Below are 24,566 nucleotides of genomic sequence, written 5' to 3'. Positions count from 1 at the left end.
CACTGGTGGTCTCAATCATTTTACTTTGCTGTAACCATGACCAATGTCCAACAGACACATGGTGCTTCCTAGATCTGTTCTTTTCACTGATCATACAAAATAAATCCAGTGAAAAATAGGTTTACTCATTTATTAATATTTGTCATTTTTAAATTGAAATGTAAGTGCATGATTGATTAAACTTACATTTTTTTTGCAATTCAGTATGGTCTGATCCATCCACATAATGTACCATCATGAACTCAGATACAGCCGTGCAAATTTACACTCCAGGCACATCTCTAACGATTTCTCATATTCTGTATCTGTGTATGAGGGTTATACCTCTTTATGCGCTGCAGGTAGGTCCCTTTAGTGGAGGAAGAAACCCCTGTGACTTGCACACAGCCCAGCATGGTCACCGCCCTGCACTCTACCCCTCTCTCCTTCATGCTGACAAGTGGGATCCATTCTTCTGTGTCTGGGTTGAAGCACTCAGTGAGGGTGGTCTGGCCCCCTACCATGCGCAGCCTGCTGTTCAAAGACACCAGGCATATCCCACACTCTGCAGGGAGCAACAGCATGACAACCATAGATTTATTTTAATAAAAAGGTTAAATTAAAAGTAATGTGTCTTTTTGCACATACAGTCAAGAGCAGGCACTTAATACTAAACAAATCTCAGATAAGTTTGTCTTTTCTATTTGTTTTTTGTGACTAGATTTGCTAACACAGCTACGTGGATGTGGGTAATATTATGGTGGTTGAAATCCACTGTGAAACTTTACACCTTTTCTTAGATATAGTTGCCCTTGAAACCAAAAGATCCATCTGCTACATAATTTCAACACCTGACAAAATGTTAAAGAGAGAAAAGCAGAATAGAGATTTGATCTCTGACCTGCCTGCTAGCAGCCTGTGGGCTTCTTTCACCAGCAGGAGGGCGCGCATAGAGCTGAGAGAATGCTAGCATGTTGAAGCACTTGTCCACAACCAGGAGGGCCTCTCAGGCCCCTTTCACTGCTCAAAACTGCAGTAGGTCAGCAGCCCTTAGTAAGCTTTTCACGTTCAGCAAGGTTATGTTGACTCTGGAGGAGTAGACACGAGTCACCCAAGGCTAACAAAAGCGCCGCGTCTGCCCCCAGCAGCTTGGATGAGAGAAGCAAATAACATCTTTACTTTCAAACTAAAACATTTGTACACATTTGAGAACTTCTTATGAAAGTTAACCTCTAAATGCCAATCTCATGATTACAATTTTGTGAAGAGGACCTGCCCTACTTCCACATATTTATATTATTTGTGGGTTTCTTTTTTGTTGTTATTGTTGTTTTTACTGCATGGTAGTTACTTTAACAGCTCCACTGTGTAGCAGTTTGCACATTCCTCTAACAACCAAACGATCCTTGCTTTGATCCTGGGAGGAGAGACTAATTTCTTTGTTTTTTTGTCAGGAGAGGAATCCTGAAAGGTGTAAAAGGTCTCCCAACTCTAAAACATGCAAGACGACCTACTTTGGTTGTATTGCTGTGAAGGAAAAATGGGAAAGCAGGTCCATTTGCATCCAGTTTCCTTTACTATGCATACCAAATGAGTTACAGATGCAAAAATCAGGATTGAATGAAACTGACTGCTTCCGAACAATCTTTTGCCAAACTTTCCAAGGAAAATAGTCCAAATTCAGAAAACTTGTACCCAAGTTTGACAGCTTCAGTATTCAAGATGGCTGTTTCTAAGCATCTTCGTTTAATACAAAAATCCTCATCTAAACCCTCTTGCTACTGAAGAGTGAATTCAGAGAGTAAACAAAGCCTGCTGAGTCTTGGACTGTAATACCAGGTTAGATCTTAGACAAGTGCAATTGAGTTGTTGGCCCTGATTCATACTCTAAATCTATGTTCCAACCGTGATGCATTTGTGCCAACCTACTGATGTGTGGGGGGGGTTTCAGTCTTAGGAAGGAATATCTTTGCATCTCCACAGGATGTAACTGTCTCTCTGGATAGAAATGATAAATCAGTCCTTCATTTGCCACTGATTGAAGTCTGGGTGACAACAGCCCATTTGCATTTATTCATTTGGCAGACACTATAATCCGTACTGATGTACCGCTGAGGCACAATCCAAAGCACAGCAGATCAAGAACTGAGAAAAAAAAACCCTTCCAGGTGTGATGTAATACACAAGTGTGTTGTAATTTTCTTTTTTTTCTTCTTCTTTCTTCTTCTTCCTTTTTTTTTTTTTTTTTTTGAGAAACTAGTGAAAAATCAAGCAAGAGAAATAGACAGAGGCAGTGCAAACTAGTCCAGTAACACAGAGGCTGGGCTCCAAGCAAAATTTGACAACAGCAGCCTAAATTAAATTTGGTAAATCATTCCACCAAACCAACACAGCTCTACCATGAAGTTCTAAATACCCAAGCAGCAACCTCCAGGGCTGAAAAATGAAGCCAGTGAGCCAGTACCAAACACATTTCCTTTAATTGTAACCTGAGGTTGGCTCCAGAAGTGACTCAGTCCCCATAGAGGCCCATGTTAAGGTGTCCACCTCCAGCAATGAAATGATCATGTTTTTAAAATTACCAAGGCTTATGGCTTTGGCAGTGATGGGAATAACGGCGTTACAAGTAAAGGCGTTGCAAGTAAAGGCGTTGCAAGTAAAGGCGTTACTAACGGCGTTACTTTCTTCAGTAACGAGTACAGCGCCATTACCGTTACTAACAAGAAAATGTGGTGTGGTCGCGTTGCTATTTTTCAACAAACAGACGGTTGAAGCTGTCTTCAGCTTACTGCACCTTATATCAGTTGCACGGAAGTAGCTGTAAACATACGGTTATTTCCAGTAATGACAATACAGTTTGTTGCGCTAATTTTACATGGGATCTTGCCTTTTCAAGTGATTTTAAACATTAAATTAGGAACATGTTAATGTGATTAAACAATGAAATTATCTATAAATAGAAGAAAAAAAAAAAAACAAATCCTAAAAAAACAGTAATATTCCGGCAGCTGGGGCGCCAAAATACTACCGTAAAATAACAGAAAATAACTTTCTCATGAAAATACAGTTATTTTCAGTACTGAAAATAGAGTTTGTTGTGCTAATTTCACATGGGATTCTGCCTTTTCCAAGTGCTTTTAGACATCAAATTAGGAACATTTTAACGTGGTCAAACAATGAAATTACCTATAAACAAGGTCAATGAATGTGGCAATATGAATCATAATACGTAAATGTACAGAAATATACAGTTAACAGTTGGTTTAAATAATAATGGATTGCATGCCCTGGGACAGACTGACAGAGGCGAGGCTGCCATATCGCACCATCGGCCCATCACCAGTAGGTGAAGAGTCTTGACCACGGACACAATACCGAGAGTGTCCGAGCCGGGGCTCGAACCGGCAACCTTCTGATCACAAGACAAACTGTCAACTCTTGAGCCACGATCGCCCTAAATAGCAATGATAATAATACTTATGTGATACTTATGTTCTTTGGTGTATTAAGAGTTTTTTCATGTGCTATGTGCAGAGGTGTTTTTTTCTGTTCTCAAACTGATCTCCCTGTTGGAGCTCAGTCTGGTGGGAGTTATTTTTTTCTCCTTATCTTTCCTCATGTGGTGCATTTTCCATTGTTATACCTCTCTGACCTGTCTTCCCCATGTGATGTTTTGTGTAATGTATGTATGGTCGGAGGGTAAGATGGCGACGCCATTGCGTGCAATAGGTCGGCAGCCTTATGAAATTTCCCCTTGTGGGACTAATAAAGGTATATCAAATCAAATCAAATCCATAGCATTACATTTGAATTCAACAGTTCAATCTTTCAAATAACAGACAGATATTTGTGAAATCATGATACATTTGTGAATGTATTTTAACAATCTAAATATGCATATGTACAGACAGATACATTTAATAATCATGAAAATTAGGTTTTATTATATTACAGTGATTTAACATTAATTTACATTTGAAATGTGAAATCACAGTCTATCTACGTAACTTTAATGATATTCTAGAAGAACAGAACAAAACTGTACAATGCACAGTAAAATACTTTTATATTAGGATTTTTTCCTACAGTACAGCCATACCCGCGACCTTGTGGTTGTTAGTTCACATTCATTGGCCGATGCTTAGCGTCATGTTATTATGTGTCCCAACATCCAATGGCATGTCACATTGTTTTCAAGGCCACACCCTCACCCCAGGTGCAGAGGCCTATTTCTGTTCAGGAATGTTGTGAATACTTTGAGATTTATATTAATTGCAATTCCTACCTCTACATTTATTTTTTAAAATATATAATTAGCACAGCGTGGCCGTGCAGTGTTTTATATGTTTTTTTTAGTTTTTATTCCTATTAATTATATTTTCACTTGTTACCTCTGAATTATTGAATCAGACCAAGATGACATGAAATTTTCAGCAAAATTATAATTCAAATACTCCTTTAATTATTGATTATTTTCATTAATTTTCGAACATTTTATATATTTTCCATAGTATTACATTTGAATTTAACAGATCATTCTCTCACATAACAGACAAATATTTGTGAAATTATGATACATTTCTGAATGTATTTTTACAATCTAAATATGCATATGTACAAAAAAATATATTTAAAAAACAAGTAAATTGTGTTTTGCTATATTTACAGTGATGTTATGTTATTTTACCTTTGACATGTAAAATCACAGTCTACTTATGTAAATTTAATGATATTCTAGAAAGACAGTACAAAACTGTAAAATATACAGTAAGATACTTTGACATTACTATTTTTTGGAACAGTGTAGTAGCAGCCTTCTCATTTCTTTGTGTTTTGTGCTGTGTTTTACAGGCCCACAGAGGAGGACAGCTCCGAGGCAGATGAGGGACGGGTCCCAGGACGGTCCATCGGCGGTGGAGCTGGCCATCCTGGTGTCCCTGAAGAGGCCACGCCAGTCTTCAACAGAGCATTTCCTCCTCAGTCTTGTTCCTGCTCTGGAGAGCAGCTGGGTCCTTTTTATTCCTGTCTCTCTGTAAATACTTATATTTTATATATTTATGTTTAATGTTTTTCTGTTTGTAAATTTTAATATTATTTCAAATAAATTTTTATAATGACTAATGTCTCAGTTCTACTACACAGCAAATGTTGGCACACGACTTGACACATGTAGAATTTATTTCATATTATACTAATGACAAAATATACTAATACAGTGGGATGCAAAAGTTTGGGCAACCTTGTTAATAGCCATTATTTTCCCGTATAAATCGTTGGTTGTTACAATAAAAAATGTCAGTTAAATATATCATACAGGAGACACACACAGTGATATCTGAGAAGTGAAAAGAAGTTTACTGGATTTACAGAAAGTGTGCAATAATTGTTTAAACAAAATCAAGCAGGTGCATAAATTTGGGCACCACAAAAGCTAGGGGGCAAAACAATCACATGAGTGCTGCTTTTTGACTGAGGAAGAATAAAGTAGTCATGGTAAGCCAATCACATGACCACTTCAAGATGACAAAGCAACAAGGTGATATATACCAGTTTTTAAATTATGTTGATAGGCCACGTAAAACCAGAGTCATGATAATCAATATATACGTGGCGTTTTTTCCTCAATAGTTTTGTCACGTTTACTGTCTAAGGACAGCGCTAGCAAGCACTCTCTGCTTATGAGCAAAAAACAAAACAAAACAAAACAAAAAACAGCCCGTTCGTGTTGGTGGAAAAATGCACCATGTCGACCAATCAAAAATAATATGGCAACATGACATTTGGTTGCTTAGGAACACGGAGAAGTTTTAGGAGTGAAGTCCAGAGAGAGAGAAAGGAAGACAGCAATAGAGAGTGAGTTTCGTGAGATTTTTTGAGATTTGTGACGTTTAGCATTTTTTGGAGTGTGTGTGGCATCTTATTGAATGCAGGACACCTGATTATGTAAATAGTTTGAAATGGTTATAAAAAAGGGTAAAAGGTAAATGGCTGCAAATAACTTTGTTGTTTGCAAAACTTGTGCATATGATTTTAAAATTGATCATTTATGTTTGCATTTAAATTTATGAAATATGATTCAATAAACATGTTTGTGGTTGTTACAGTAAAAAATATAACTTTTTCTACTCAGATTTTATGTTTTTTGTCCGATTTTAGATGAATTGTGTTAATACAGTATATCAAAATGAAAACATAATTGTAAATTCAGACACGTGAGGTTGTGCTGAAAAGAATGATACCAAATGTAACAAGTGTCACCTGGCAGTTTGTTGCTCTCTGCCAGGTGATTGGCTGAAGAGCTGTGAAAAGGTAGTGGGTGTGTGGGGTGAAGTCAGCACTCTTCTGTGGAAAAAAACAGAGGCAATTAATTCACTTGGGTGCGAGTGGGTATACTGTTGGTAAGAGACTTTTGCCATTTTGTTTGGATCATTTGTTATTGTAGGTGCCCATTTTTAATGTGTGTCGTTGGACTTTTAGTGTGACCACGAGTTTTAATGGAAGAATTGATCAAGCCCTAGATCGACTGCGCACAGGGAGACTGATCAATATTGTAGGTATATTGAGTGTGTGTTTTAGCTTTGTGATTTTGAATGGTTTCATAAAATTGATATTTTATTGGGTAATATTTTAATCGATAATGTTGTTTGTGTTTTTCAGCTGTGCTGTCTCTGCTGTCGTTTTTTCGTTCTTTTGATTGATTTGGAATTTTGTTTTGGTTAGTTCGTCCAGCCGTAAAGACGGTTGTTGATTGGGAGTGGGTTGTGTAAGGGCGGACTAACCTCCTTTTTTGTTTTTTGTTTATTTGTTTGTGCCACTTCCCTTTATATCCCAGATACAGGTCATGCATAGCGCTGCTTCCCAGCTGTGCTGAGACCCGAATTGTTTGCAGTGCATGCCACAGGTAAATCGATTGCAGTGTCGCTAAACGGGGTGTAACGGTTTGCAGTGTTGTGTTATTTTTCGCACCATTTGTGTGGCAAGTCTCATGTGCAGCTGGGATAGCAGCCGGATGTGTTGTAAGTCCTGTCTGGAAATAACTGGGAATTTGTATGTCTAATTAATGTAAGAAAAAAATTATCAATTTATTTCTTTGCCCCGTTTACTCATCCCTTGTCCTCGGTTACACAAACAAGGCAAAGTAAATAGTTTTTAAAGGTGAAATGTAGAGGAAACATCAAAAATAGTGAAAAATGGCCAATTATACCCTGGACCCCAGAGGATTAAATATTTTGGGCTAGTGTTGGGCAAGAAAAAGGACCAAATGTTGTAGTCCTTGATAATGCATTGCTTTAAATGGCGAGAATCTTGAGAGATGGCTGTTATGAGGAAGGGCAGCCCAGAAACTTTACCAGCAACACACATCATTGTGTGCCTCAACTTTCCGTCTTTTACCCAAGCTAATCTGCCATTTTGGGGGGGGGATTACAGATCTGATTTAGATTATCATATTAAGATTTGGGACACATCATCAGTAGTGGATCTTGGATTCATCAGGTGTTTCGGCCATTCAGCCACTAGACACCCTCATCCAAGGAGGCCCTGCCAGGGTTGATCAGGTCCTGGAGTGTGTCACTGGTTTATGTTAAATTGTTATTTCTCTTCTTATTTCTTCTGTTTAGTTTTCTACAGTTTATTTTCTCCTATATATTCACTGCAACTGAGAAATAATAGAGAAATGGATATGACACTTTGATATAATGTAAGTAGTCCGTGTACAGCTTGTATTACATATATATGTATATATATATATACATACACACACACACACACACACACACACACACACATATATGTATATGTATATATACAGGGAGTGCAGAATTATTAGGCAAATGAGTATTTTGTCCACACCATCCTCTGCATGCATGTTGTCTTACTCCAAGCTGTATAGGCTCGAAAGCCTACTACCAATTAAGCATATTAGGTGATGTGCATCTCTGTAATGAGAAGGGGTGTGGTCTAATAACATCAACACCGTATATCAGGTGTGCATAATTATTAGGCAACGTCCTTTCCTTTGGCAAAATGGGTCAAAAGAAGGACTTGACAGGCTCAGAAAAGTCAAAGATAGTGAGATATCTTGCAGAGGGATGCAGCAATCTCAAAATTGCAAAGCTTCTGAAGCGTGATCATCGAACAATCAAGCGTTTCATTCAAAATAGTCAACAGGGTCGCAAGAAGCGTGTGGAAAAACCAAGGCGCAAAATAACTGCCCATGAACTGAGAAAAGTCAAGCGTGCAGCTGCCAAGATGCCACTTGCCACCAGTTTGGCCATATTTCAGAGCTGCAACATCACTGGAGTGCCCAAAAGCACAAGGTGTGCAATACTGAGAGACATGGCCAAGGTAAGAAAGGCTGAAAGACGACCACCACTGAACAAGACACACAAGCTGAAACGTCAAGACTGGGCCAAGAAATATCTCAAGACTGATTTTTCTAAGGTTTTATGGACTGATGAAATGAGAGTGAGTCTTGATGGGCCAGATGGATGGGCCCGTGGCTGGATTGGTAAAGGGCAGAGAGCTCCAGTCCGACTCAGACGCCAGCAAGGTGGAGGTGGAGTACTGGTTTGGGCTGGTATCATCAAAGATGAGCTTGTGGGGCCTTTTCGGGTTGAGGATGGAGTCAAGCTCAACTCCCAGTCCTACTGCCAGTTTCTGGAAGACACCTTCTTCAAGCAGTGGTACAGGAAGAAGTCTGCATCCTTCAAGAAAAACATGATTTTCATGCAGGACAATGCTCCATCACACGCGTCCAAGTACTCCACAGCGTGGCTGGCAAGAAAGGGTATAAAAGAAGAAAAACTAATGACATGGCCTCCTTGTTCACCTGATCTGAACCCCATTGAGAACCTGTGGTCCATCATCAAATGTGAGATTTACAAGGAGGGAAAACAGTACACCTCTCTGAACAGTGTCTGGGAGGATGTGGTTACTGCTGCACGCAATGTTGATGGTGAACAGATCAAAACACTGACAGAATCCATGGATGGCAGGCTTTTGAGTGTCCTTGCAAAGAAAGGTGGCTATATTGGTCGCTGATTTGTTTTTGTTTTGTTTTTGAATGTCAGAAATGTATATTTGTGAATGTGGAGATGTTATATTGGTTTCACTGGTAAAAAATAAATCACTGAAATGGGTATAGGCCTATATTTGTTTTTTGTTAAGTTGCCTAATAATTATGCACAGTAATAGTCACCTGCACACACAGATATCCCCCTAAAATAGCTAAAACTAAAAACAAACTAAAAACTACTTCCAAAAACATTCAGCTTTGATATTAATGAGTTTTGTGGGTTCATTGAGAACATGGTTGTTGTTCAATAATAAAATTATTCCTCAAAAATACAACTTGCCTAATAATTCTGCACTCCCTGTATATATATATATATATATATATATATATATATGTATATGTGTGTATGTATGTGTATATATATACATATATATATATATATATATATATATATATATATATACATATGTGTATGTATGTATATATATGTGTATGTGTGTATATGTGTATATATGTATATATTAGGGGTGCAACGATACACAAAATTCACGGTTCGGTTCAATACTTTGGTGTCACGGTTCGATATTTTTTCGATACAAAAAAATGTTCATGCCTTTTTAATTTGTCATTTATTAAAATTATAAATATATATTTTAACTCAAAAGTACAGTTTTTAAATTTAATGTTGCTGGAACAACAAAGTAATTAAAAAAATAAATCTATCTGATCGAGAAATCACTCATCTTTGGAAAAGAGAGTTTATTACAGAGAAATGGCTCTTTCCAAAATAAAAGCTATACTATATGCCTCTTCTGGGCTATATTCTCAGCAGCATATTAAACATATCAGGTCCCCATAAGGAGAATCCTGTGCTAACGGCTGTCTAAATGACTCGGGTAAAGTTTGTAGCATGCCTGCTTGTTGTTTTTGTCTGCTTCCACTTGTCTTTGCACTAGGATGCTGTCGGAGTAAATGTGCAGTCATATTCGTTGTGTTCCCACTAGTGCTGTCAGCGTTAATCTGAAATGACATTAACGCCACAACACGGCAAATCTCCGTTAACGAGCTACCGCGGATCGCCCCGTGCGTGGGGCTGGACAGTGTCAACACATTAACGAGCAAACTGCGCTAACCACTAGTTCCCACCAATGTAATTGAGCATTGCGTGGCACATCCAACATACTGTTTTACTTTTGTCCATGACATGCTTACCTTCAGGGTCATACTTCACATGAAAACCAAAATAGTTCCAAACGCCAGATCTGAATGAGGGTGGGGGAGGTTCAATTTGCCATGTTGCAAGGAGAGCTTAACTTCTGTCTGGCTAGCTTGCTCTGCGCTCAGTGAATCTGCGTTCGACTACTCCGCCTAGGCTGCACTGTCGAGCACAGATCCACTGAGCGCTCAACACAGACAGCATCATCAGAAGGAAAGTTGATAAAATAAATGAAAAATTTTGTATTGTTCGATACATATGCGTACCGAACCGAAAGCACTGTATCGAACGGTTAAATATCAATACGAGTATCGTTGCACCCCTAGTATATATGTATGTATATGTGTATATATGTATGTGTGTGTGTATGTGTGTGTGTATATGTGTATATATACGTGTATGTGTATGTGTGTATATATATGTGTATGTATATATATATATATATATATATATACGTGTATGTGTATGTGTGTATGTATATATATGTGTGTGTATGTGTCGTTAAATTCAATTCATTTTATCCTTTCATCTAGAGAGTCTAGAAGCTTTAGATTTTAGGAAAACAATTAATCTTAATTAGAAATAATAAAAATAATTGTCATTCTCATTTAATATTTCTGACGAGAATCTATTGGACTGCATTTAGTATTTTTAGTATAATTGCTCATTGTGAAACACGATTTAAAGCAATACCTCACAATATAATGAAATCTCACCTCACCATCACAGTGTTACAAAACCATCTTAATTACTGCAGTGGAAAATATTTGCACTGCATTAATTTGGAAATATATTGGAGATAATACTTTAAAGATATGGCCCCAATATTTTATCACTGCTGGTGAGAAGTAAGACTTGCCTCTAGAAGGATTTGAGTAAAACCTGAGAAAAAATTATCAAAGAGGTAATTAATTTGATTTAATCATTGGAATTACACATTAACAACACACAATATTATTTTATCAAACTGGCTTGTGACAGTGGCAACAGAAAGTCAATCAATGCATATATACATATATATGTCTCCATGAGCACGGCTGTTGAAGTTGTACATAAAAACTGAATAGTCTATTCAGATAATACATACTGGCCACAAGAAACCTGAGCAAAATCCTAAATGCAGCTGTTTGATACTTCAGAGTTAACGTGGTAAAAACAAACATGGAATATTGTTCATGTAGCTTATAGGGTAGTGGTGGTTTATGCACTCATATTATATTTAATGTACTACTCACATTAATCCAAACATGCTTTCAAAAATCAAACAGACCTGATCTGTAAAACACAGCTGACAATACTGGAGAACACAAAGATTCAGAACTATAGAGCAGCACAGCTCTGTTAAATGCTAGATAACATTAAACAAGTACAATCATTTAGGACCAGTTATAATAATGAGTTCATCTGCAACACCCCAAATAAAGAATTGCAACTGTAGAAAAACTGCTGAAACGTATTCAATCTTTCTTAACCAGATATCAGCTGAGGTAAGTTCATGTAAAAATGTTACATTCAAAATGTTGACAAAAGCACCTTATTTAAAGTATGTATTAGTTACATTGTAATGTGCCTTTTACAGACATATTTTTTAGTCAGTTTACACTAAGACAGACAACTTCATGCCATTTGGCAGTTTCAAGTTCCTGGTATGGTGCATGCTGTAACACTGTCTGGAGCATTTAAATATAACACATCATAATGCCATCAGTAACATCAGTGCTTTTCTTTTCATAAATCAAAATGTCTTACACAGAATATAGCAGGAAAGAACTGGTATAGTGTTTTTCTCAGATTCATAAAGAAAAATTACTCAAGTTAGTAGGAGTGCTTTAGAAGCTTTCAGTCATAATGTGAAGAGACAACTAACATTTGTAAACTATAAAGCAAATTTAATTAAATGCAATATCCAGAACCCATTGTTTGCTCATTGGTTTGGAAATATTAACATATATCCAGTCAGCCAGTTTCCCAAACACAGACCGAGTCTGGTGCTCACAAAATGAATAAAATTTTAAAAAGAAAGAAAAGAAAATCAGTGAAGGTCTTCACTGAGTAAAGAGTTTAATCACCAGGCTTAATTCAAGGTTGGGAAATTGAGCTAGTGTGTGTTGAGACCCACAAAACAAAGAACGAATTAAAATTTTTATCTTTTGGCCCATTATTAGCACATGTTTATTAGCAGCCTGTCACAAAAACACAATGATGTCCCCACTTCTGTAGTAAAAAACACCAAAGATGACACAGTTTGACAGGCATGAATTTGCATTATAGTACCAGTGAGCTGATTTCCAAAGTGTTTTAGAAGAAATCCACATCAGTCAGTGTGTAAAACAGGAGGCTCTTTCGTGGTTTGGGGAAAATAAAAAATAAAATAAATTAATAACTTTAAAATTTTGAAAAGTAAAGGTCATATCAAATATTGACTTTTTATGTTTATAACTGTAGAAAAATGCTGTTTTTGTTATATATATATATACTTAATTTCCATGCATGTTTCCACATGTTTCAATAAACTGCTGTACCAATTTTCTATCTTTCCACCAAAATATAAAGAAATAAGGGGTGATTCAATATTTTTGCACAGTACTGTGGCTAGATATAGTGCAGACTGCATGAAGTACACTGATTTAAGGTTTTCAGGTTAACAAAATGCCTTTAACATGAACCTTTCTAGAAACCCTAGTCCAGAAACATTTCAATGGAGACATCTTTTAATTTTTCTTGTACTCTGGGACTAAAATTAATCCATGTCTCAAATCTGCTCAGAAATTTCCCTGACTTCTACTTTATCAGATCAAGTTAACTTGCTGGTTCATCTCTGCTTCTTGGATCAGCCCCAACAACAGATCTTGAATACTATACTAAATATAATCTTAACTGAATTCTTACATAGTATTTAACATACACTGCACATGTAAAAGCTGCCGTTGTGACACACTGCCTATGTATTGTTAGTGGTTTCAGGCGCCTCTATTTTCGATCACCACGGAAAATTAGAAAAATTGTAAAGATCATGAAGATAAAAGATAAAGGTAAATTTCCCTGCAGACAAATTACCCTTTTTAAAAGACTGGTTTACATGTGCAAATGCTGTCGTTTTAAATAAGTTAAAAATTTCATAAAATCTTCTAAAATTTTGAATTATAATATGAAAAAAAAATACAGGCAGCACAATGGATCCTGCAGTGCAGGCTCAATATTTGTAATATTTCATGTGCCACGGCTACGACTACATGCTTGCTTTCAGCTCCCGGAGAATGTCAGTGCCACTGCTCCAGGCAATGTTTTTAGCTCTTAGAGAAAAGTTGCCCTCCTGACCTTCCAGTTTGGCTAGCAGCTTCTCCAGAGTGTATCCCTTTCTTGGCATCACAACATCATGGCCTCTCAGACAGGAAGTAGGGCAGAGATCATTCCCCCCATCCCCCACATAAAAGATTTGCTCATACTCCACGCCGGCATCAGATTGCTCAGAAATGTAAAGCTCCAGGACTTTTTTCTTACAGAGGTTGACAGGGCATTGATCACAGGCGTGAGAATGATAGCACTGCACCTCAATGTGGCCCAACTCATTGAGCTTAGCTGGGTTGGTAAAAACCTTGTCAACAGCCGCCTGGAGTCCTGCAGCATGGAGAATCCATTCTATAAACAAGGTGTTGGAATCAGAGATGACTATGCAGTCAATGGCACTTTTATTCTCTGCTATAAATGTCAGCAACTCAGTCATTCCAGCTGTGAAGGGGATGGTCTCCATCACACTGCGAACCCTGTCTGGGCTCACCTTCTGCTCCCCTGCGGGCATAGATTAGAAAATGTTGAAGGCAGATTTCAGGAAGTAGTAAAACAAAAACAAACAGCATTTCAGACTCACCTATGTAGTTCAGCACCCTGCCCATGTACTCAGTCCAGTAGCCTTTTCTGTACGAATTCTCCACAGAGCCAGGAAGTGTCTTATCAGGAAGGCACCTGACACAAGGAATATATAAATAAGAGAAATCAGGATAACTCAGCTATAGTGTTTCTCTAATGGTGTATTAAGGTCCTAGTATAAAACAGTAATTACAGAGTAGTAGCGGGAGCAGTGCAACAGACATGAGGAACTGATATTATGCTCAAAGAATAGGAAAATCTTTGTCAAGATAATACATACAGATGACAAGAAACCTGGAAAGAGCTGAAGTAAAACTTTCTTGACCTACCTGACCACCCAAGTGTCACTGTTAGCATCGACCACGGTGTGGTCAAAATCAAACACCATCAGAATCTTCATTTGTCACCTTAAAAGCAAAATAGCACACAAAACTAACTTAAAATAAATTAAGCAAGATAATAGTTATTTTTAAGCTCCACCCTTCTATTATTTCGTTTGATAACGGATACTGCTCTCAACCGGTCTATTTACGTCTTATCAGCTCAAAACACAAGTAACTGAGCCCACACTTCCGCTTCTTAAAAATTACCCTTCCCATTAAAGCCGATCCTTACTTGACATGTCAAATAACATTTATTTAACAATATTTATTATTCCTTTCTCCATCAAAACTACATTAAAAGTAACGAACTTTTAAATGCCTTATTTTTTAAAGGAAGTATGGTGTAAACTCGTCCCCTTACAAGTAAACAGCCCACGGGTAGAGCTAGTCAGTCAGTCACAGCGGTTCCTAACGTGCTGAAGACACGTGACTGGGATTACATAGCTTTCTGTAATAAACTGTAGTAAACTATACCCAAGATAAATACACATAAAACACATAATAATAATGTAAAATTTTGAGCAACTGCAAAATTACCGGTACGAGTCCTCCGTCAGGAATTCACCGATCTTCCTTATCTTCCTTCTCCTTATCTTGCTTTGCCGCAAAAAGTGGAACAAATCTCAGCTCATTACCGCCACCTGCAGCTTCTTTTGGATGTTGCGTTAAAACGTAGTAGTTCCTCTACTGCCAACAATGAGCACGTACTTTATAAGACATACCATCTTTCTACTTTAGGAAAGGTGTAGATCTTTCAACGTGCAACACTTTTGTGATAGTTTTTACTGATAAATACTCTTTGTTTTATTCATATATTCCACCATAGCACTAACAACAACCCATCAAACCAGACTTCCCATATTTGGCCTCCGGGTGGCAGTATCGCACAAGTGCACACACGAGAACGCAGAAGAAGAAAACGTCAATTTATTTCCTGGTTGTATAGTCAGGAGAGTCCGTGCAGATTGTTTTTCCGTATCTTTAATCTAATCGATCGGTGTTTTTCCACCAGCATGTTAAAAGGTTTAGGGACGTGGTTGGGTCTGGAGGGCCCGACCGTTACGGAGACGTCGGTTGACAAGGAAAAGCTGAACGTGGGGCAGGAAGAGAAGGTGGTAGAAGCACAAACCGAGGTAAACAAACAGCAGCCAGCTGACCAGGATGGAACACCAGAGGCGGAGCAGGAAAACTCGGAACAGTCCACAGGACTCGGCGGTGGGGAACAGCTCATATCTGGATGATTAACTCTTAATTAACTCTAAGCTACGTGCTCAAAGTTACTCAGCGTGACGTTAGTCTTTCTGTCTGTGTTGAACCCTGAAGGCTTTCCTGTTCATCTTTTTTGTTTGTTCTTCACTCCCAGCAAGAGCAAATATGACTGCAGGAGAATCTGTTCTCTCATATATGTTTTTCTTTTATTGCAGTGGCAATGGTTTTATTAACAGACTCTTTCTCCATTTGAAGGTTACATCTTCAGTTTTGCTTCCAGTGCCACCAAGAAAATCTCTGATTCAATGGTGGAGACTGCCCAGACCATCAAGAAGACCGTTGAAGAAGGAAAAATTGATGGCATCATAGACAAGGCATGTTGCTCTCAGATTCTTTTTGACTGGTTTTTCAGATTTTAAAAACGGCGTAGGGTTCATCTGTGCATTTGTGGGTTTGTAGGTCAGTTATCTGTATTTGCTTTCCCCGAACTGGCACACAAACCTGGTTAACAGTTCGCTAATTTAACCCAGGGTTTCTCCTAGAACTCTGAAACCTAAGATTACTGTCTGTCAGTCTAATAAGAAGATGAGCATAACCTTCTCCCAACAGTTTTATTTTTGATATTCTCAGCTGCAAACTTTAAAGGTTTGAGAGTAAAGTTTTTTTTTGTTTTTTTTTATTCAAATATTGGCTTAGTCTACATAAGTTTCATATGAGTTCAGCAAGTACACTGTCGGTGTCCTATTTTAGGATCAGATATTAATACTTATAGTTTGTTTATTAAAACCAAAAGAATAAAGTTGTGTCTAGAAATCTATAGTATTTATTTCTGATTCTTATTAGGAAAACAAAGACAGTAGACGCTATAGAAGAAAACTTTAGACTCCTGTTTATGCACAGAAGTTTGAGGGATCTTCCAGGAATAGTGATGCTATTTTCTGGAGAATTGATTAATCAGTAGGCAGTGAGTTCATATCTGCTGATCTCTATTCTGGATCTTAACTTGCTCCGGATAGCGATTTACCCCGAGTAAGAAGTGAACCACCTTCAAAGTACAGAAAACCCAGGGGTTAAACCTGAGCTTACCTGGATAAGCAGTATTGTATTATTATTAAGTAGCATTTGCCTCTGGACTTCAAGGTTTGATTATACACATAAGCACACTGTGCTGTATATAGTCTACACACCCTCTTCTTATTTTTGGCAGTTTGATCAATAAAAATATCTGGGGCAAATAAAGCTTCCATAGATTAAACATTACTTAAAAAATTTTTCAAAGTATTTTTAAGTCTAAAGGTGTTAAAGTTTAAAATTTGTATCGAAGTTTCCAGATTTTTTTATATGCAAGTAAAATCCTGGATTTTATCATAACTTTTTCAGGACTTCCTGCTTTGTTAACACTTTCCATTTATGCATCAGCTTTTCCAATCTATTTATTTGTGTGTGTGTGTGTGTGTGTGTGTGTGTAGACATTTTTAGGGGACTTCCAAAAAGAGCAAGAGAAATTTGTCCAGGAGAAGAAGGCCAAGAAATCAGGTAAACCAGACTTTAAAGCATGAATGTTATTTACTGATGACCTCAAATGATCCATACAGTCACCACATAATCTGATTACACACCTTTGGGATTACAGTGACAAATCTGCAGCAGCTGTGTGGTGCTATCATGTCAATATGGATCAAAATCACTGCATGATATTTCCAGAATTTTATTGAATCTGAGCAATGAAGAATTAAACTGGTGCTACAAGGTGAATGAAGTGTAGTCATAATGTTTTCCAAAGTCAATTATTGAACCACTATGAAAATAAATATATCAATCAAAAGTTCAAATATTAATTTCTGAAAGCAAGACTTACACTTTGAAATTGACACACTTCGTTTAAAATTGGAGTCTTGTGAGACCTGACTGGGATAAACTGTGCAATCTTCATTTTTACATTGTGCCTGTGAGGGGCAGGAGAAATGATGTTATCACGATTTTATCAGCATATGTCACTACTGGCCAAGCAGCTTCTATTTACAGAGAGCCAGGTGTGTACATGTGTGCATCTCAGTGATAAGGATTGGAACTGATGACTGATGGTACACGACTGAATGTGTGTGCGCACACATGCTCTGATGTTTGTGTAGAAGCAGCAGTGCCACCCTGGGTCGGCTACAATGAAGAGGAGACAATCCAGCAACAGATTCTCGCTCTGTCCGCTGTAAGCAAAGGCATCATGCACAATATATAGTATGAATGTATGAATGGGTAGCTATTTTTGTGGCTACTGTTTTACTTATTTAAATTTATAAATTTTGCTTTGAGTAGAAACTGAGCTGTTTGGTTGCTGATTCTAGGACAAGAGGAACTTCCTCCGCGACCCTCCCGCTGGTGTTCAGTTCCACTTTGACATGGAGCAGATGTATCCCTTAGCTGCAGTCATGCTGGAAGAAGATGAGCTCCTCAATCGCATGCGCTTTGACCTGGTTCCTAAACAGTCAGTGCTCTTCAAACATTTATGCATGCAAATGTACCTGTTTTTGCCTCCATTTATAGCAGAGTCAACCTAAAACTGATATTTAAAAATGGATGGTGACATGTTTGTGTTTGACAGTGTGAAGGAGGAGATGTTTTGGCGGAACTATTTCTACCGGGTGTCTCTGATCAAGCAGTCGGCTCAGCTCACAGCCCTGGCAGCCCAGCAGCAGCGGAACGATAGTGTGGACAAAGGGGCCAGTGTTTCACCTGAAGACATCGTCCTAACAGGTGTGAATTTTTAGCTCTGCTAGAGAGGTAGAGATCACCAAGCAAACTTTGTGGTATCACAGCTGCAGGAAGGCAGGGCAGATTTACAACCCCAATTCCACAGTGGAAAAATTTAATGTAGTGATTTGAAAATCTCTTTTCAAAGTCTTTGGTCATGGCTTTATAAAGGTGATTTATACAGTCAAAGACCTTCACAGTCCTGCAACTTAGGCTGTGTTATTTTACAGTTTGCAGGCACCTAAACACCATGTAAGAAAGAAAGGGGCACAGCTCTCTTAAAGTTGGAAAGATATCAGTTTAAAATGTAAAAGCAGATACTGTGAAAGGAGCTAAAAGCTATATTTATTTTGCTCTCTAGGAAAAGTTGGCATCCCTCTGCCAGATGGTCTGAGAATTCAAGAGTACTTGTACAATAAAGATTACTCAGTCAGATCTTTTGTGGTCTAGAGCCACAGAGAGCTTTATATCCAAACAGCAGTACTTTAAATTGTTCTCTGACACACTGGAATCGATGGCAGAAATTGCTGCCATGTGTTCTTTTCTTGGGCTTTATTGATACTCTGACAACAGCATTCAGAATAAAAGGAAGGTGTCTATTTGATGTGAAATAATAATGAAGGAAATGGAAAAACCCAATCATCTTAATGCATCACTGAAATCTCTTTTCCTCCCTTATTTAAATGGGCACATACAGTGTTAAGACTGATGTGGAATTTATTGTCCTTGTCTGTTTGAGTAGCTCATTGGCTACAGAGAGAGAGAAATTGTAATCCAGCAAACACAAAGCCTTTTAGTGGCGCTGAGGGCAGTTGTCCAAAAAGCCAAGAACAAGTTACCCAACAGTGATGGTTTATGTAGATAGAATGCTGATTGGTTGATAAGCTAAAGGAACCAGGATAAGGATGATCACCAGGAAGAGGTATGTTATGTAATGAAGGCTTTCTCTCTAAGCTAAAGGATCAAAACCAGTGGAAACATAAAGAGCAGCCCACATTACCAGTTGTTCCATATATTTTTAACACTACCCCCAAGTCACAGTACTTTGCTACAATGTATAAAATGGAGCCAAGTACTGTTTTAGTACTGTTTGGGAAGCTCTGTGGACTGTTTGGGAAGCACCTGTGGACTTCCAACACAATATCTGAATGTCTGATTCAATTAGTTTAATTAGGGAAAGAAATCTGTCTTTTTTAATTATTCAATATAAACATGTAAAACGTCATTTCTTTTTTATTTTCTGCTTGGTTGAACTGGTAAACAAATTAGATATTTTATTTAAGGACTGAAAGGTAAAGAAGTCATATCATATAGTATTATAGAGTTACCTAAATGGATCAGGCGGCATCCATGGTAAAAGCTAATAAGGTTTGTGCTCATATTTTGATAAATGACCTCAGACACCATCCAAAGGTCAGAGGTTAAAGAGTAAGTCCATTGTAATAACAATGTGTTATTTCTTTGTAGACAATGTCAGACCAAAAACGCCGCCAGTTTCCATCAGTGACATACAGAAGGTAAAAGCACTGCACACGTTGAACTTTTCCAACCACCTTTTGAGAAGTTAAGAAAAAAAAAAAACAAGAGTCGCTCTCCTCTTTCTCTGCTGCCTGTTTTCCTCATAGCCAACGCATGAAGAAGATGAGGAGATTTCAACAAGTCCCGGAGTGTCTGAGTTTGTTAGTGATGCTTTTGACTCAACGGCCATAAACCAGGAGGACCTAAGGAAAGAGATGGAGCAGCTGGTGCTGGACAAGAAGGACAGTCCTTCTCCTGATGGTTGGCTTTGGAAGAGTTCCTATCCTTTTTTTTTTTTTAAGCTTAAAGTATGTCTTGTTCTGTAAGAGAATGGCTTTGCTCATAATATTTCCTCCCTTTTATATCCAGACGAATCAGCAGATTGGGAAAAGGAGCTGCAGCAAGAACTTCAGGAGTATGAGGTGGTGACTGAATCGGGCAACAAAGATGACCAGTGGGATCAAGAGATCGAGAAGATGCTCCAGTCTGATGACAGCTAGTGTGTTTGATGCGTTTATAGTCACTTATCTGGGCTGAAATTAATGACTCGTGACCATTGATGCACGAGGGGAGGAACTTTACACGACTCTCATTTCTATCTCGTAACTGATGAAGTGTCGTAGATCCAATTATAGCAAGAATGTGTCACCTCTTCTGGAGGCAGCAGTCATTTTCTGGCATATTAGTGAGTTCATTGTTCCCTCCTAAATGAGTTTCCTCTATTTGGTTCTCCTAATCAGCTGTGTTTTTGATGAGAAATATCACTAGATGATACTCCAGTACAAGTACTATGAATTTTATAATGGAGGAAAATGGTCTTTATTATGTTTTGTTTGTTTGTTTTTTAATCTTAGTTTTTCACTGCTGGTTCCTGGTGGCTTGGACAGTCATATATACGTCTTGCTATAATCTTAGTACAGAGAAGTCAAATGTAAAGTAACATGTATGTAAATAAAGAAGACTGTAACACTAAACTGCCAGGGGCATTTCTCTCTAATTATATCTGTCTGTGTGTTTCGCTACTACTGCTGTGTCATTCTGTTTTATATGTCAGCCTTTAATAAAAATGTATCTGTTATGGATAATTATGCCTCATGTTCAAGGTGGACACAAAGTCAAGGAAAACTGATAACCGCAGCTGATAACCTGAAAACCTTCCTTTGGAAACTTTTAAACTATGTTACAAAACTTTTAAATCAGCTCTAACATACTGCATATAACGTTATTCTACCTTAAAATATTTATGTGTAATGACTTGACTATTTTTTTTTTTTTTACTTTTATGTTTTGTGACTGTCTGCACAGTTGGAGGTATGTTTGGTGACTTTCAGTGAGGATTTAGTGCCCCCTCACCCAGATCGAACACTGGTGACACTTTTCAGTGACAGGTAATGGATTCATTTGTATATACATTCCTACTGCTTTTCACACAAGTGGTCACGCTTTATAATCCAGTTCCAAAATCACTGGTGCAGTCTTTAGAATATAAATGAAAGAAAACAGCAATTTGCAAATAATTATCAATATTTAATCCCGTGTGGCGCTTGAAAACGGTAGTTTCAGTACTGTGTGTTGAAACAGTTTATCAGGCATTGTCATGTGCTACTCTATAAAAAGCTTTGAAATGAGTGCTTATTGAAAAAACAAAGCAGTCCTGCATATTAAACAGTTTTGAAATGCCATATACTCAGCACTTTTTGTCTACGCCCAGCTGAAGAGTATCCAAAGCAGATAACACAGTTCAGCCTCAGGGTGGAGCCAGAGCTACAACGATGGTGTTAGCAACCACATATCAGTTTATCTCATGCTCATTAACTGAAAGTAAAGTCTAGATATTCTATTGAGACTAATCTCAGGTTGCTGGATTACAAAAAAGGAAAGAAAATAATCAATACATCAAAGGCCAAGGCTTTATCAGTTAACTGCATGATTATTAGAGTCATTCCTGCTTCAGCAGTAATTTAATATTCAGTGCTTAAAAAAATTCAGTTTTCTTTAAATGTTTGTTTAAAGAAAGTTATGAAACATTAAAAATAATTTGGTTAAACTGGGGGGAGGAACACGAGTATTTCAGCAGAAAAAAAACAGGCATTCATAATAGTCATCAGTCTAAAACAGCAAGAGATGCATAAAAAACAAACACACAGACAAATGAAGACAAAGACCGCAGACAGGAAAGATGTGCAACCGACACAGTCATGTAACCTATGTTGTAAACATCAAACTCACATGATCTGTGTGCTTTACACGTCCTATTATCATTTTCAGCTTTCAGCCTAACTTTTGAAATGTTTTGAAATATTTCATACAGTCATGCCACTTAGAAGTCTATAACATAGAGGTTTTGGGGGGAGTTTTTAAATGATGAGGAATAAAATCCACTAAATCCATTCTGACAAAAATGTGAAAAGTTTGTTTTACTAACAGTTGGCAGTAGAGTCTTAAAAAGTCAAGAGAACCCTCCAGTAAACTAAATGAACATTCAAGTATATCATTAGTACTGGAGGCCAGCCTCTGCTTTCATACAGTGTCTGACTTTTTAATCCTATAGTACACTTAATGCTGTATTTGTTGTCACTGATGCCTGTTCTTTTCTATGCTATATTTGTGTAGAATGCAGAGAGTTTCCAAAACAGAAACATGCCACCAAATATTAATTATTGCAGATGAATAGATTTTTTTTCAGTCTCTTGTGAGATCCTAACGAATAATAATTTCATTTGTGTACTAAATGTCGTGTGAGAAACATGGCAATTCAATTCAAATTTCTCATCTAACTTTTTGGTACCAGGTCAAGTGCTTTTCAAATGTTCTTTTCTTCCACTTCAATATAATTTCAGAGGTCCACAGTGTTGACCTTGCAATTATGCCTCATTCTTACATTCTTCCCACGAGAATAAAATGGAAGTTCTGAAGCCCTTTGAATTCCCAGAAATGCCCATACCTGTACCCCCTCAAAACTGAGTTAAAGTACTTGCAATATAATGTGTTGTTTCTATGTACAAACAATGCTTGTCCTAGCCAAATGTGAAGTGGAATTCGGAGTAAGGTGAGAAAAGAAAGTCCTTCAAAAGAGTGATTCAGTCAGCGTGGAATGATGTCCTGGATGTTTGGTAGTAGAAAGTCTGTAATCATGGGAAATGAAACAAACACATATCTCTGCTTGTGCCAACTAGACAGCAGACCTGCCCCAGCACGCTCCTTACAGTCTATATGAGACTGGAAGGAACAGATGCCACACTGTCTGTAGTGTTAATGCTACTCCTACCACTTTAAGGATACTGAAATGAATTGCAAAATAAATGCTCATTGGGACTAGCAATCAATACAAGAATCAATAAACCGTGTATGTGAGCTGTGCCTTGTGTTTGAGGTGTTTCCAGGCAGTTTTATGGGTAGGCTCATTCTCAGTGCTGCTGTGTGATGTCTTCTCTCTTTGTTCTGTCTCTCATTCTAATTCACATACATGTCACTCACATCACATCATCACAGCTAGACTCCACCAGCTGGCCTCAAGTCAGCTGCACAACCATCACCATGGTGATAAAGCCCAGCAGATGAGGACCCATGTGTGTGGTTTACTGCTTGTGTGCAACGCTGCTTTAATAGTGTTTTAATAATGCATAGGGGCAGACTTGTCTGTGCGTATGTGTGTTGTTGTGTGTCTAGCCCCCATAGCCTGCAGATCTTCTGTCTGACTTCAAGATAAAGAGGAGGAAGAAGAAACAGAAATGAAGAAAAAACCCATTGAACTCTCTGAACTGCACTTCACACTTCATGTGCAGCACATAATATGCTGTTATTACATTTTGCTGCTGGTGTTCAGACATCCTAGGTGAGGACTGCAGAAGAAAGAAACATAAAGAGGAGGTGCTGTACTCCCAATCGTCTGCTAAAGGGTGCAGGCTGCTATCAAACAAAGACAACAAACAAAGTTTGTTTGTTTTTTGTTTGTTTGTTTGTTTGTTTGTTTGTTTGTTTGTTTGTTTGTTTTGAAAGTATACCACCACTGAATTCACGTTAGCATAGAAATATTTCCTATGCATATTTTTCTTTAAAAACCTCACAAATGAATTCCTCAGTTTGAATGTTCCAAGTGAATAAGTTAATTTTTATTTTTCATTTATTTAAGTGGTAAGGTGATTGTTTTGCTATACATAATACACACTCTAATACACAATACTAATTATCGTGGTACATGTTGTCTATTGTGTCTCTTCTCACACTTCCTTAATCCGTCAACCTCCCCCACCTTGTCTCTAAGCATAATGCATTTCAGCATTGACTTCACCTTCACAGAGTAAAATAAGATGCTTTCATTTATTGATTTATTTATTTGGTGGTGTTACAAAGACAGTGACCATATTTATTTTGTAATAGGCTGGGGGAGATCAATAATCAAACATGACTGTTTTAGTTGATAAGGTTGAACTCCTGTTGTTATATGTGGGTCCACATGCAGTTCTGTCTTATCTAGAAGAATCAGTAAGAGGGAGATGGATAACTTTATAAGAAGCATCTTTATTGTTCACACTTCATCTCTACCACCATGTAAATTTCCTCCCTCTGAGCCCTTGTCCATGAACTAACCAATCAGGAGCTAGAGGCTTTTAGAATGAGGTAAAGGTGA

At 37.8% G+C, this 24,566-nt stretch overlaps 2 protein-coding genes and 1 long non-coding RNA gene across 3 annotated transcripts in view; 2 read left to right on the top strand and 1 right to left on the bottom strand.

Annotated features, from left to right (window-relative positions):
* Positions 1-5,999, top strand: part of LOC146393196 (uncharacterized) — a 65,255-nt gene extending 59,256 nt beyond the window's left edge. Inside the window, exon 3 of the long non-coding RNA XR_014800234.1 lies at positions 4,831-5,999. This is a non-coding gene — a long non-coding RNA (uncharacterized LOC146393196). The remainder of the gene's footprint in view (positions 1-4,830) is intronic.
* Positions 6,000-11,114: 5,115 nt separating this feature from the next.
* On the bottom strand, positions 11,115-15,103 carry phospho2 (phosphatase, orphan 2). Its single transcript, XM_084927682.1, has 4 exons — positions 14,999-15,103; positions 14,408-14,485; positions 14,080-14,174; positions 11,115-14,000 (listed from the first exon to the last, which is right to left on the bottom strand). Exons 2-4 carry the CDS (start codon positions 14,476-14,478, stop codon positions 13,441-13,443), a joined length of 726 nt encoding a protein of 241 aa, XP_084783808.1. The 5' UTR covers positions 14,479-14,485; positions 14,999-15,103; the 3' UTR covers positions 11,115-13,440.
* A 256-nt stretch (positions 15,104-15,359) lies between these two features.
* Positions 15,360-20,910, top strand: syap1 (synapse associated protein 1). Its single transcript, XM_084927668.1, has 9 exons — positions 15,360-15,676; positions 15,926-16,044; positions 17,140-17,206; positions 17,803-17,876; positions 18,013-18,152; positions 18,270-18,421; positions 19,886-19,935; positions 20,044-20,197; positions 20,306-20,910. Exons 1-9 carry the CDS (start codon positions 15,475-15,477, stop codon positions 20,434-20,436), a joined length of 1,089 nt encoding a protein of 362 aa, XP_084783794.1. The 5' UTR covers positions 15,360-15,474; the 3' UTR covers positions 20,437-20,910.
* Positions 20,911-24,566: the final 3,656 nt, after the last annotated feature.

The sequence above is a fragment of the Perissodus microlepis genome, chromosome 1 (assembly GCF_051167445.1).
Source record: "Perissodus microlepis isolate ML-2025 ecotype Zambia chromosome 1, ASM5116744v1, whole genome shotgun sequence".
Classification (NCBI taxonomy): domain Eukaryota; kingdom Metazoa; phylum Chordata; class Actinopteri; order Cichliformes; family Cichlidae; genus Perissodus; species Perissodus microlepis.
The sequence above is the reverse complement of the archived record's forward strand: the minus strand, read 5'-3'. Positions and strand labels throughout refer to the sequence as shown.

What these genes read in the sequence shown, in the direction of transcription:
- phospho2 (XM_084927682.1), bottom strand. Translation starts at nt 14,478, where the DNA reads ATGAAGATTCTGATGGTGTTTGATTTTGACCACACCGTGGTCGATGCT. An exon ending in AGTGACACTTGGGTGGTCAG is followed by an intron (nt 14,175 to 14,407) that starts GTAGGTCAAGAA and finishes TCCTTGTGTCAG; the next exon opens with GTGCCTTCCTGATAAGACAC. An exon ending in CAGGGTGCTGAACTACATAG is followed by an intron (nt 14,001 to 14,079) that starts GTGAGTCTGAAA and finishes CTATGCCCGCAG; the next exon opens with GGGAGCAGAAGGTGAGCCCA.
- syap1 (XM_084927668.1), top strand. Translation starts at nt 15,475, where the DNA reads ATGTTAAAAGGTTTAGGGACGTGGTTGGGTCTGGAGGGCCCGACCGTT. An exon ending in GAAGAAGGCCAAGAAATCAG is followed by an intron (nt 17,207 to 17,802) that starts GTAAACCAGACT and finishes ATGTTTGTGTAG; the next exon opens with AAGCAGCAGTGCCACCCTGG. An exon ending in GGACAGTCCTTCTCCTGATG is followed by an intron (nt 20,198 to 20,305) that starts GTTGGCTTTGGA and finishes TTTTATATCCAG; the next exon opens with ACGAATCAGCAGATTGGGAA.